The following is a 13,591-nucleotide window of genomic DNA, read 5'->3' as shown; positions in this document are numbered from 1 at the left end:
TGCCCTCTGCCCGAAGCCCTTCTGCCAGCCCAGCTGTGGAGCCGGGTGCCCACCTCTGGAGATCTGCTGCCAGGAGAGGAGCCGATCCCGCACGAGGTCCTCATCCTTCTTGAAGGGGATGTCCCCGCAGACCATGGCCCCTGGGGTAGCGCTGGCACTGGAGGTGCTCCACGGACGGTGCAGGCACTTCCCCGTCCGGTCTGGGCACCAGGTGTAATCTTCCTGGGAAAACAAAGAACAAATGCATGAAATCAATTCTAAACAAGACCTGGAAACAAGAAGAAGCTACAAAGCCTGTCACCGTTTCACGGGCCTGAGGAGGGTCTGACCACTCCATGCGAGAATTAAACCTGTCCATGGGTGGGGAAAAACCCCACCTTTCCCACCCTTAAACGCACCCCTTCCTCAAGGGCCTACAAAGCAGATCAGCTGGGGCATGGCTTCAGAACCCGTCCCCCTCTGCTGCCCTCATCCACATGGATGGATGCTTTGTCAGGCTGGCTGCTCCCACCCCAGCCCATGCCAGGCTGGCTGGCAGAAGCTGTCAGCAAGGCCAGGAGCCGGCTCCCCTTCCACAACACCCGTCCCCTCTCCCACCAAAAAGCAGCTTGGCGGCCGGGGGAAAAATTAATATTCCCCAGGGCCGCCAAGCGGGGAACCTACGGCGCGTGGCCAGCCCGAGCCCTGCCATGCCTGGAAGCATGAGCATCCCCCCGCCCCTGCGCCAGCTGGGGACTCATCTTGATTTCATCGGGGCGCAGAGCGTGTCCTCCAGGAAGGGGCCGCAGCCAAAGCCACTCGGCTTTGCCCCGCCAGCGGCCAGCTCGAGGATGGTGTTCCCAGCTCCACGTGGTGCTCCAGAAGAGCACGCCAGCTGTGCCTCGGCTTGCGGGCTCATCTCGATGCCATTGAGCTGCAGGGGGATGTTTCCCCTGTTCCAGTCCGTGGCACCTTCACTGCACTGCCACCACTTCTCCAATGGGACGGGGAGCACTGAGACGCTCCCTCCACAACTCGCTGGGGACCAGCGGAAGCATCTCCTTGGCTGCGCTCTCTCCTCCGGGCCGCAGCCACAGGGAAACGCTCCGGGGTTTTCTTGGAGTGCCACGAGACGTGTGCAGCGGGTACTTGCTGGGCTCCTGGATCCTACTGAGCAGAGGGATGGATCTCTGCTGTCTCCTGGGCCAGGCAGGGCTCCTGCAGCCAAGAATGCTCAAAAAGGTCTTCCAGTGATGGCCTGTCTGCGGGCTCCATGGATAAACACCACCTGATGAGGTGCTGGCACTCTGCAGAGAAACCAGAAACCGCCACTCAGCGGGACAAGGCTCCTGTCCGTGCTCTCCCACATTCCACGGTGCCCAGGCCACACTAGGAGTGCTCGGAGCTGCAGCCAAAAGCTTCCCATCGATCCTCCCTTCCGGAGGAGAGCAGCACAGAGGCACACGTGCCACCTCCTCCAACTAACCCAGGAGATCAACCTCCTCACTAGCTGCTGGAGCGGGACGCTTCTGTGCCAGCTGCCCCCTCCCAACCCCGCTCTTCCTCCCGAGCCTTGAAGGCGCATCCCCACCTTGAGACACCCGGGGCGGGAAGAAGAGCTGGCCCCGGACGATGTCCTTGTCTGTATGGAAAGGAAGGTCCCCGCAGACCAGGTCATAGAGCAGGATGCCCAGGGACCAGATGGTGGCTGGCTGGCCATGGTAGCAGCCAAAGAGGATCCACTCCGGTGGGCAGTACTCCGGCGTTCCTATGGGACAAGGGCACAGCTCATCAGGCCCATGCTGCTCCCTCCCTCCCTCCCTCCCAGCCAGCTCCTGTCCCACAACAGCCAGCCCCTGCCCCGCCGAAAAGCAACTTGGCTGCAGCCGGCTGAAGAAGGATTCCCCCTCCCTCCCTGCCTCCCTCTTCCCCCTCTGCCAGCAAAGGGGGGAACCTCCGCTGCCCGGTTGTGCCCCGGCTTTGGGCTCACCTGACATCTGGGTGTAGAACGTGTCCTGGAGGATCGTGCCGCAGCTGAAGTCGATGAGCTTGGCCTCGCCCGTGGCCAGGTCGACGAGGACGTTCTCGGCCTTGATGTCGCGGTGCAGGACGCCGCGGCTGGTGCAGTGCCGCACGGCCTCCAGCACCTGGCGGAACAGCCCCCGCGCCACGGGCTCCGTCAGGAACCCCTGCTCGGCCAGGAAGTCCCAGAGGTCCTGACAGCGCTGCGGACGCTCCATGACCAGCGCGAAGCCGTCGGGCAGCTCGAACCAGTCCAGGAGCCGCACGACGCCGCGGAAGCCAGGGCACGACACCATCCACAGCAGCACCAGCTCCATGGGCACAAGGGCGCCGTTGTGCTGCGGGGGGACCGCGATGCCCTCAGCGGGGCCGATGCTGCGCCGCACCTTGGGCACCACCTGCCCGGCCCCAGCGCCGCTGGCCATTGCCCGGTCCGGGACGCTGCGCGGCCCCCGCTCACTCCCCGCTCGCTGCCCTCGCAGCGTTCCGGCTGCCACCCTGCCGGGCTTCGCCTCAGCCCCGCCCGGCACGCCCCGCCGGCTTCTCCCGCTGGCCCCGCTCACTCACCAGCCGCGCCCACTCCGAGATGCCATCGCGGCGCACTCGCTTGATGGCCACCTGCAAGCCAAGGCGAGCGCCGGGCTGAGCTCCCTGCCCGCCGCTCGCCGCCCGCCGCCCCCTCCGCTCCGGCCCCGTCTCTTACCGGGGCGCCGTCGGCGAGCCGGGTCCCGGAGTAAACGCTGCCGCAGCTGCCGCTCCCCAGCAGCGGGCCCTCCCGGTAGAGCTGCTCCAGGGCAGGCTTCTCCGCCCGTGCGGGCGGCACCGCGCTCCCGCTCTTCTGCCCCGGGAACCCGACCGCCCGGCGCGCTGCTGCTTGCCGAGCCGCCCCGGGCTGCGGCGGCTCGGGGCCGGCGGCTAAGCCGAGCAGCGGCGGAGCTCGGAGCGGGGAAGCTGCCTGCGATGCTGTCGGGGCCGGGGCGGGCGCGGGGCGGCAGCGGGGCGGCTGCGGGCGGAACCGCGGGAGGGGCTTGGTTCGGGGCCGGGGCCCCAGCCAGGGCCAGCCCAGAGCCCGCGCCAGGTGGAGCCAAAAGACCGCGCTGCTCCGCCAGCACCAGAGCAAGAGGCACTTCCAGAAGTGCCACAGCCAGTATGGAGAGAGCCCGGCCGAGGCGGCTCCACGGCGGGACGGGCAGGGGCGGGCACGGGGCGGCCCCGCCGAGCGGCGCCTTGCGGGACGCGGCATGAGCCGGGCTGGGAGAGGCAGAACACGGACGGGACGGGACGGGAATAGAGTGAGTGTGAGAGGGAGAAGGGGATGGGGAGCGAGTGGAAAGTCGAGCGGAAAACCGATCGAGAGAAGCGCTGCTGCTGCTGCTGCTGCTGCTGCTGCTGCTGCGGAACCGCCGGAGCTCGCGAACGTTCCTCCGTTGCCTCCGTGAACCCAACGGAGGAGCCGCCACGCGCCCCGAGGAACGAAAGAGAGAAACTAACAAATAAAACCCCAAAGTAATTCCTATTCGAGAAGTAACCAAATCAAACAATGTAGCAATAAAGAAGCGTGTTGGCTTGTGGCTTCTTTCTTCTTTGGCTGAGACGAAGCATTTCATGGGGAAGAATTGCCTCTTCAGACACTTTTGCGAGAGTGGACAGGAGTGGAGCATTTAATTTTCAAGTAGAAAAGGGAAATCGTATCAGTAATGTCATCTCTTTTCATCCTCTGTTGAGACAGTTGCAGGCTGCCAAAAGACATGGTCTGCAATGTGGAGCTTGGGGCCAAGATCCTTTTTCTGCCAGAGGATGAGGAGGGGAAGTATCCCAGAATCATGGAGTCGTGGCATGGTTTGGTTTGGAAAGGATCTGAAAAATCACACGGCTGCAACCCCCCTGCTGTGGCTGGGGACCCCTTGCACTAGCCCAGCTTGTCTAGAGCTCCATGCAGCCTGGCCTTGAACACTGTCAGGGACGGGACAGCCACACCTGCTCTGGGCAACCTGTTCCAGGAGAGAATTTTTTCTGAATTCCTTACCTAAACCGACTCTCTTTCCACCTGGATCCATTCTCCCTTGTCCTGTCCTTGCCTGCCCTTGTACAAAGTCCCTGTCCATCTTTCTTGTAGCTTGCCCTCAGGTACTGGAAGGCCACAGTTGGGTCAAGTCTAAGTCTCTTGCCCAGGCTGAAGAAGCCAAGCTGTGTCAGCCCTTACTTGCAGGAGAGAAGTGTTCTAGATATATATTATAATATTGGGTTTTTGCAAATATTAAAATGGATTTTATATATGTGATGTTAAAGTAACTTTGTTCCAAATATATAGTTTTTAATTTTGTTGTTAATTAGGCTTAGACACAGTAGTGCAATAGCTGATGGAAGTATGCTTGTGTTAAAATGCCTGCTTGGATGGGATAACATCCAATGAACACAGGATGAGCACACCTGTACAGATCTGCCAACGATCAGCACTCACCGTCTGAAGGCAGTGCGGATCAAGGCCCGAACTGGAAGGGATAAAGAGAAGGAGCCAAACCCCAGCCAAGGAACACGCATGCTCTGAAAAGGCAGACCCAAAGAGGGGCCATGTAAAATATTTGTTGGAAAATGTAAACTCGTTGATGGGTATGCATAAGGGGCTATGAATATGCAGAAGGCTGGTGTAAGGGAAAAGGTATTTAAGGGGGAATCCCTGAAGGTAACAGGGTGGTCTAGGCTGAGTGCCAAGATGCACCCAGCCATAAATAACCTTTGCTCCATGGTCCTTGTCTCCTATTGTCTTTTATTAAACTTTTTACATTTTGACAGGAGAGTGAACGTGTTTTTCACATGGACTACATATGCTTATACAAATTCTAGGAAGACTAGTAATTTTTTCTACAATAATTGGGTTAATCATCACAAACGAACATCCATTTTGCAGCATCTCTTGTTAATAGAAGTTGATTCAATCTTCTTTCTTGATTCAGTCTTCTTGCAGTCTTCAAAGCTCTGTTTGTTCTTGCCAAGGCATTCTGATTATCAAATTTTTTATGCTAATCAGGTCTGAAGTACATCAACTCACTTCTGTCCTGGAGCATGGGTGTGTCAACTCAAGGAGGGAAACACTAGCCGAGAGGATTACAGTAAGGTGAAGGTAGACTCAGCCTCCAGTGACCGAGCTGCCGGGTATGATCTGTCAGATCCCCTTGAAGGAGCCTCTAGTATGAATGCCCAGGGAAGAAAGGATAACCAGGGCTAGAGGGGCCCTGCCTCGAGCCAGGGAGAGGCATGGGAAAACCGGATCTTTGGTCAGTGTAGATCCGATGGCCGGGCACATCAGAACCACAAAAATGCGACACCTTAGTTGATACTGGAGCGCAGTGTCCCCTGATACCATCGGGACATGTGGGGGCAGAACCTGTTTCCATTGCTGGGGTGACGGGGGGATCACAGCAATTGACCCTGTTGGGAGCCGAGGTGAGCCTGACTGGGAAGGAGTGGCAGAAACATCCTATTGTGACCAGCCCAGAGGCCCTGGGTATTCTGGGCATAGACTTCCTCCAGAACATTCCCGAGTACAGCCAGATTGTGAGCCCTCCCTACCTGGTCACCTACAAGAAGAACGATTTCCTCTGGGGCCCTGAACACCAACAAGCTTTCGCCCAGATCAAGCAGGAGATTGCTCAGGCAGTTGCCCTTGGCCCACTCAGGATGGGACCAGAGATGAAGAATGTGCTCTACTCTGCAGCTGGGAACAATGGCTTGTCCTGGAGCCTTTGGCAGAAGGTGCCTGGGGAGACTCGAGGCCGACCACTGGGATTCTGCAGCTGAAATTACAGAGGGTCTGAAGCCAAATGCACTCCCACAGAGAATGAAATCTTGGCTGCCCATGAAGGAGTTCAAGCTGCCTCCGAGGTGATTGCCACAGAAACACAACTCCTCCTGGCACCCTGACTGATGGCACTGGGGTGGATGTTTAAAGGAAAGGTTCCCACTGCCCTCCATGACACTGCTGCCACATGGAGCAAATGGATTACTCTCATCATGCAGCACACCCGGATTGGAAACCTGAATCGCCCTGGGATTTTGGAGATAATTACAAACTGGCTGCTGGTGAGAACTTTGGTCTCACTGACGGAGAGCAGCAGGAACAAGTGACAAGGGCTAAAGAAGGTGCACCATGCAACCGACTACCAGCAGAGGAAACTCAATACGCTGTTTTCACTTACGGTTCCTGTGGCATCGTAGGGATGAACTGGAAGTGGAAAGCAGCCGTATGGAGCCCCACACAACACGTAGCACAAGCTACTGAAGGAGAAGGTGGATCAAGTCAACTTGCTGAACTCAAGGCCGTTCAGCTGGCTTTGGACATTGCTGAGAGAGAGAAGTGACCAAAGCTAGACCTTTATATGGATTCTTGGATGGCAGCCAATGCTCTGTGGGGCTGGCTGGAAAGGTGGAAAAAGGCCAACTGGCAGCATAGAGGAAAACCAATCTGGGCTACTGATGTGTGGAAAGACATTGCCTCTTGGGTAGAAAATGTGTGTGTGAAAGTCTGTCATGTAGATGCCCATGTCCCCAAGAGTCGGGCTAATGAGGAACACTGAAACAACGAGCAGGTAGATCAGGCTGCAAAGATAGAGGTGTCAAAGATAGACTTGGATTGGCAACATAAGGGGGAGTTGTTCCTAGCTTAATGGGCCCATGATGCCTCAGATCATCAGAGCAGAGATGCCACCTACAAGTGGGCATGAGACCAAGGGGTGGCTCTAACCATGGACAGTATTTCTCAGGTTATCCATGACTGTGAGACGTGTGCTGCCATCAAGCAGGCCAAGTGGGTGAAGCCCCTGTGGTATGGTGGGCAGTGGTCCAATTGCAGGTATGGGGAGGCCTGGCAGATTGACTACATCACACTGCCCCAGACACACCAAGACAAGCGCTATGTGCAATGGTAGAAGCCACCACGGGATGGTTGGAGACCTCCCCTGTGCCTCACACCACTGCCTATAACACCATCCTGGGACTTGAAAAGCAGGGCCTTTGGAGGCATGGTACCCCTGATAGGATTGGGTCTGACAACGGGACTCATTTCAAGAGCAGCCTTATCAACACCTGGGCTAGGGAACATGGCATTGAGTGGGTGTACCATATCCCCTACCATGCACCAGCTGCAGGCAAAGTGGAGAGGTACAATGGACTATTAAAAACCACCCTGAAAGCATTGGGTGGGGGATCTTTCAAAAACTGGGAGCAGCATTTAGCAAAGGCCACCTGGTTAGTTAACACCCGAGGTTCCACCAATGGAGCAGGTCCTGCCCAGTCTGAGTCCCTGAATATAGCAGACGGAGATAAAGTCCCAGTGTCACATATCAGAGGTTTGTTAGGGAAGACAGTGTGGATCAATTCTGCCGCGAGTACAGACAAACCCATTTGTGGGATTGTCTTTGCTCAGGGACCAGGTTGTACATGGTGAATAATGCAAAAATATGGAAGAACACGATGTGTGCCTCAGGGAGATCTGATTGTGGGGTGAGACTCATATGCAAATATCACTGTTTGTTGGATGTTACTGCCATTGTCTGTACATTAAACCACACCGACATGAGACAGAAGGAAATATTTAAGTGTCAAAGGTTTGAGCAAGTAATATAGAAGGAAATGTGGGTCAAAAGTTTGAGCAAGTGAGATGGAAGGAAATGTGTCTAAGTGAAAGATGGAAGTTTTTACTTGATGAAGTTTTTACATGACGTTTGGTAGTTACGTTGACGATTCGGAGATAAGGGGTTGAATGTCCTAGGGTGACGTTATGGTGCTTGTATCCCCAATTGTGTGTTCTGTTTATGCTTGATGTTATGATTTGTGCCTTTAGGACTGGCTCAGAAAAGTGAAGGTTTGTTTTGTCTTGTTACCAGCCGGCTCACCTCCCCTCACAGTTTGTGTCTAGGAGAGAGGCTAGGGCTTGCTGGCTTGCTTGCTTTCACTTTGCTCTTGCTCCTGCTTTTTGCTTTTGCCCTTGCTTTTGCTTATTAGTTAGTTTAGCTAGGCAATCCAATTTTTTCCCTGGACTGTTTTTTTTCTTTTCGTTTCCTGAATACCATTTGAACCTGCTCAGGATTGGGACCTGGGAAACACCAAGAAACATAAAGAGCCAGCATTTTGTGACCTGCAGCAGCCACCCCCAGTGCCGGAGACCGAGAACTGGGCAACCACTCCCAGCAGAGACTTTCTGAATTTGTCACCTCTTCAGTGTGGTGAAAGAGTTTTTGTCATCTGGTGTTGTTCATTTTTTGTGCTGGGGAGTGCTTTGCCTGCTCAATAAACAGGTTGTTTCCACTACTCTCTGAGGAAATTCTTCCTGAACCAGGTGGGGGAGGGGTGGTGGGGGTTTGCTTTCTGGAGGCTCCTTCTGGAGGTTTTCTCCGAAATTTACCCAAAATCAGGACACATTACTACATCAGCAGGCTGTTCTTCGGTGAGATCCAGCAGGGCCCTGTTCAGCCTGTGCTCAGCAAACTGACTGGCCATGAGCCACTGGTGGATGTACCTCACCATGGCAGGCACCTGGAGAAGGCACGGGGAGACTTGGAAAGCTGCCAGAGGGAGGAATGTCCCCAGCTTCCCCAGAGAAGTGCTTCCCTTCCCACCACACTGCCATGGCTGCAAAGGCTTCCAGTGAGCAGTAGGCATGGCTTGGGAGGCCAAGCAATTCTTGGGAGGATCAAACCCTGGCCACAGGCTGCTTACTTGCTTTGGATTGGAAAACCCTTCCTCTACGAGCATATCCAGCAGGGCAGCACAGGTCTCCTGTGCAGGGCCAGCTCCAGGGCCTTCTTCCTCTTCCTCCACCCAGGACAGCTGGGGCACTCTCGGGGGTCTCTGCTCCATGTCAGTGATTGGATTTGTGGCTACTTGCAGGAGAGATGCCTCGGAAAAGCTCCGAGTAAGCAAGGCCTGCAGTCGTGCCTGGAAGGCACCTTCAAGAGAGAAGCCTCAGGAAGGCTACAGGACAGCAAGTCCTGCACTCTGGTCCTGAGGGCTCCTGCCACAAGGACAGGAGACTCCTGTCAAGGATTGTGGTCTGGCCTCGAGGGCACCGGTGGCAGGGATGGGAGATGCCTCTGGGGCACCAAGTCCCAAGGTCTGCCCTCGAGGACACCTGCAGGAAAGAAGCCTCGGGAAGGCCACGGGTCACCAAGTCCTGTTGTCAGGCCTCGAGGTCAGCTGCAGGAATAACACCTCGGAAAAGCTCCGGGTCAGACACGAACGAGTGCGCTGTGCGGGGGCTCCTCACGGCACCGCTCTGTCCCGTCCTGTCCCGTTGCGTGCTCCGAGCACTGTGGCGTGGTCTTGTCACCGCCAGCTCCTATGTCACCCCGTGTCACAAAGGACCCTTGGACACACTGTCCCGTTCCATGCCACGGTGACCGTGCTGCCCCGTGTCACAAAGGGCCCCTGCACACACTGCCCCCTGCCCTGGGGCCGCCCCCAGCCCACCCAAAGTGGATCAGGTTGGAAGGAATCCCTCACCCCAAGTGTCTAAGACAGCCCAACAGGATCTTTAGGAATGGCTCAAACCATCAGCAAACGCTGCCCTGCTCTGCAGGCTCAGGGCAGCAGAAGGAGCCCCAAGGGCTGCCGACGCAGCTGCGCTGGGAAGGGCACGGGGCCTTCACAGAAGCTGGCACGGCCTGCTTGGGACACGTCCCGGCTGGTGGCCATGCTAAACCCGCGGGTGTGACACAGACAAGGAACGTGTGGGCCAGGGCAGGAATGCTGCTCTGACCCCTGGGGCCCGGGGAGCGCTGACATCAGCAGGTGTGGCAGGGTCCCTGCCCAAGCAGACCTGCCACCCCCCGAGCCCTGGCAGCACCGGTGCCCGTCTCCCGCCCCAGAGACCTGTGCCCGTGCAGGGCTCCTGTGCCAGAGGGAGCCAAAGCCCACGTGCATTGGGGGCTGCGCTCCTGCCTGCAGGGGCTGTTGGCAGGAGCACCTGGAGCAACGCTGGCAACACTTGTTCTCTGTCAGAAGCTCTTACTCCATGCTGAAATTATTTTCTCATTGAAGTAATTTCTTACAGCACAAAAACACCTTAGCGGCGAGGGGACAGAAGAATCTGGCAAGTAAGACTCATCAGTTCAGGAAAGCCTTACTTCCCATTGCTCAACTCAAGTAGTTCCAAAAAGTTGAAAACTTCCCAAATTAATTGGGATGGCCTGAGGAGGTGAAGAGTTGGAATTTTGCTTCCCATCTCAAAGCAGCAACTCATTTGCCTTAACCTCATCCACTGAGGGTCACTTTACAGAACATAACACTACACAAAAAAGGGAAAAAACAAGGGCCATTCTTTGGTTTTCTATGAATGGATGATCATATCCTAATTCTCTTAAGGAATAAAAGCTCTCAAGAAATGAGAGTCCACTCAGTGGTACAATAGTAGCCCAAAGAAATGAGTAGATGGCAAAAGGGCTAATCCTCCCCCTGGTACAGAGATCTGAGTGGCCAGTAAAGTACAGCTCTCCCCTCTTGTTCCCTGCAGGAGAATCAGGACCATGAAGAGGAAAAGTCACAGATATTCCTTCTGCCCTCCCTAACCAAAGCTGTGCCAAAGCACAGATGCTGCCTTCAAACTGACTCAAATTCCAGCCTAGACCTCTCACCTTCCAGACAACTCCTTCTCCAACACCCCACCAACACCAGCCCCCCAAACTCCCGCACAGAAGCCCTCAACACCCCGCCAGGAGCCCCAGCTGTCCCCATCCCTCTGCAGAGCTTTCCCACCCTCCAGCAGACGCCCTGGTTCCCTGCAGGTGCCGTGGGATGGCACTCAGGAGGATCTGCTCCAAGGCCTTCCCCTGGAGCACGCTCAGGCTGCCAGGCCTATGGATCCTGGATCATCCTTCCCACCGAGCCTTCCTGTGCACGGCTGCTCCATTTGCACCTTTGCGCTCAGCTCGGACTTCTCCACTTCACCAGGAGTGCTGGGAAAGGATGGAGAGCAGCCTGGCAAGCTCTTTCTGCAGCTCCCTCTTTACCCTCGGGGAGGGAGAACATTCCACAGGAAAGCAACTGGTGCCACAAGGAGCGGGTGGCCTCAGGCACCTTTGGGGATGGAACAAGGCCTTGGTTTGACATAAGTAAGCACAAGCAATTCACATGAGTAAACAAGTAATTAGCACAGACATACCTAAGTACTTAGCAGCAGTTAGCATAACAAAAACCTGGCAGGCCTAACTTGACATGAGAGTGACCTGACAAAAAGCTTTAGACACAGTCTACCAGAAGAACTAAGGGCAAGTGTGGAATCAGCCCTGTGCAGGGAAGCCCTGAGGAAGACTTTGTGCTGCTTTGGGGCATCGAGACCGCTCCTGGCCAGGGCCTGGACATCAGCTTCAAGTATGGGAATCTGACACAATGTATTTCTAACCCGCTGCCTATGGAATCACCTCAGCAGTGTAAAGATGGATGGTGATTTTGATACAACTCCTACATCAACCCACTGAAATTTATATGTGGCTGAGAAATACTTTAGTGGGGTGCAGACCCCTGCCCTCCTGCCAGGTCAATAAAAGGGCTTTTGGCTGACAATGCATTTGTCAGCTGATTTGTTTGAATGAGGGAGACCCCTCAGGACTGCTATATCCTGAGGGAACACCGTTGGCCTTGGCCTGTAGGCACCTGCACAAGCTTAAAATCAGCTGCCTCAGCTTCCAGGACCTCTCTTGGCCAGCATCCTGACGTGGATGGAGGACTGCTGTGAGGCACTGCTGGGACCCAGCGGGACAGGACCGGCTGTCTCATGTCCACGTAGCACCCCTCACACAGCCAGGGCCATCCCGAAACCAGACAAACACTCACGTGTCAGCACAGGGGAGCAAGGAGCACTGGGCTCCTCTCAAGGTATCTCAAAGTTTGAGAATCCACCACAGCACTGGTAAATTTTTGGGTGGACCAAGGACTTTGAGTATCAAAAGGGAAACTCAAATCTGTAGGGAGGGAAGTAAAATGCCTAGGACGTGAGATTTGTCAAGGGAGCCAGCAGCTGAACTCTGAGAGAATTGCAGGGATAGCCTCACTCCCATGACCAAAAACTAAGAGAGAAGTCAGAAGGTTTTTAGGCCTGTTGGGATATTGTAGGCTATGGATTGAAGGATACACGCAGGCCATCAGGTTCTTGTTTGAAAAGTTAGTAGAGGAAGAGATTAGGTGGGAAGAAGATGACAAGCAAATTTTGAAGCATGAAAGCAAATATTAGTCAGTGCAGCAGCACTGAGTCTTCCTGCCTTAGACAAACCCTTCTATCTGTTTGTGGATATAGAAAAAGGGGCAGCACATGGAGGGTTAGCCCAGGACCAGGGAGGATCCAGGAAACCAGTGGCCTATTTATCAAAACTGCAAGACCCTGTCAGCTGGGGGTGGCCAACCTGCATTCAGGCGGTGGCAGCGAGCGCCCCACTCGTAGAAGAAAGCAAAAAATTAACCGTTGGGGGAAAACTGAAAAAATATACCCCACACTCAGTAAGGAGTATCCTCAGCTAAAAGGCTGAGAAATGGCTCACTGATTCCCAAGTACTAAAATATGTAGCCATCTTAATAGATAATGGTTTAGAGCTAGTCGTGAGTAACCAACTCAACCCTGCCCAGTTTTAGATGGAAAACCAGGTGAGGAATTAATATATAATTTCTTAGAAGTTATAAACTATCAAAGTAAAGTAAGAGAGGACCTAACAGATCAACCACTCCAAGGTGGAAAACGATTGTACATCGATGGATTTTCACGGGTAATCCAGGGCACAGGGCATTGGGGTAGGCTATAGCAGATGAAGAGTTAGTGGTCCTAGAAAAAGGAAAGTTACCTTCCAACTGGTCAGCCCAAGCATGTGAGTTGTATGCCCTAAAGTGAGCTCTGGAAATATTCACACAGAAAAGAGAAACAATATATACAGACTCAAAATATGCTTTTGGAGTACTGCATACCTTTGGAAAAATTTGGGAAGAGAGTGGGCTTTTAAATTCAAGGGGAAAGGAACTAAAAACTTCTTTTAGAAGTGTTAGAAACTTTACAATTACCAGAAGAAGTGGCAGCAGTATATGTTAAAGGACATAAAAAAGGGGTGACTCAAGAAGCACGAGGGAACCATTTAGCAGATTTAGATGCTACAAATGCAGCCGAATCAGGGACAGGAAAACTAATGATAGCATTAACTCCCATGAGAGAAATGGAAGAAGTCCCCGTATTCAGTGAGACGGAAGAGAAAGAATTCCTCAAAACAGGAGCCAAGAAAGATAACAAAGGGAAGTGGAGATTAGCAGATGGGAGGCAAATGTTGAATAAACCCCTTGCCAGGAAAATGCTAGAAGGCATACATGGAACAACACACTGGGGTACACAAGCGCTAAGTGATCAATTTCTAAGGGACTGGGGCTGCATAGGAATTTTCGGGATAGCTAAGCAGGTAATTGAAAGGTGTGTGATATGCCAACAAGTAAATGAGAAGGTCATGAGGAAAACACCAGGGGAGGGTGAGAACTAGCCTTACAGCCCTTTCAAAACATCCAAGTAGACTTTACCGAGCTTCCCCAGGTGCAACGGTGGAAGTTTTTACTAGTGATAGTAGGTGAC

At 54.3% G+C, this 13,591-nt stretch overlaps 3 protein-coding genes across 3 annotated transcripts in view; 1 reads left to right on the top strand and 2 right to left on the bottom strand.

Annotated features, from left to right (window-relative positions):
* LOC137463965 (zinc finger protein 208-like) overlaps positions 1-13,591 on the top strand; it is a 1,270,300-nt gene that overhangs the window by 69,333 nt on the left and 1,187,376 nt on the right. The window lies entirely within an intron of this gene.
* Positions 1-13,591, bottom strand: part of LOC137463966 (zinc finger protein 271-like) — a 1,077,684-nt gene that overhangs the window by 77,775 nt on the left and 986,318 nt on the right. The gene's annotated exons all lie outside the window — the stretch shown is intronic.
* On the bottom strand, positions 639-3,244 carry LOC137463995 (serine/threonine-protein kinase pim-1-like). Its single transcript, XM_068175330.1, has 5 exons — positions 2,705-3,244; positions 2,569-2,619; positions 1,970-2,339; positions 1,571-1,747; positions 639-1,286 (listed from the first exon to the last, which is right to left on the bottom strand). The coding sequence occupies exons 1-5, from the start codon at positions 3,242-3,244 to the stop codon at positions 1,147-1,149; spliced, it is 1,278 nt and encodes a 425-aa protein (XP_068031431.1). The 3' UTR covers positions 639-1,146.

Source organism: Anomalospiza imberbis, chromosome 33 (genome assembly GCF_031753505.1).
Source record: "Anomalospiza imberbis isolate Cuckoo-Finch-1a 21T00152 chromosome 33, ASM3175350v1, whole genome shotgun sequence".
In the NCBI taxonomy this organism is placed as follows: domain Eukaryota; kingdom Metazoa; phylum Chordata; class Aves; order Passeriformes; family Viduidae; genus Anomalospiza; species Anomalospiza imberbis.
Note: the sequence above shows the minus strand (reverse complement) of the source record. Positions and strands in the feature narration are given on the sequence as shown.

Coding starts and splice junctions, on each gene's coding strand:
- LOC137463995 (XM_068175330.1), bottom strand. CDS start 3,244: ATGCCGCGTCCCGCAAGGCGCCGCTCGGCGGGGCCGCCCCGTGCCCGC. Junction 1,748..1,969: donor GTTCTACACCCAGATGTCAG/GTGAGCCCAAAG, acceptor CTTGTCCCATAG/GAACGCCGGAGTACTGCCCA. Junction 1,287..1,570: donor CCCGCCCCGGGTGTCTCAAG/GTGGGGATGCGC, acceptor GTTTCTCTGCAG/AGTGCCAGCACCTCATCAGG.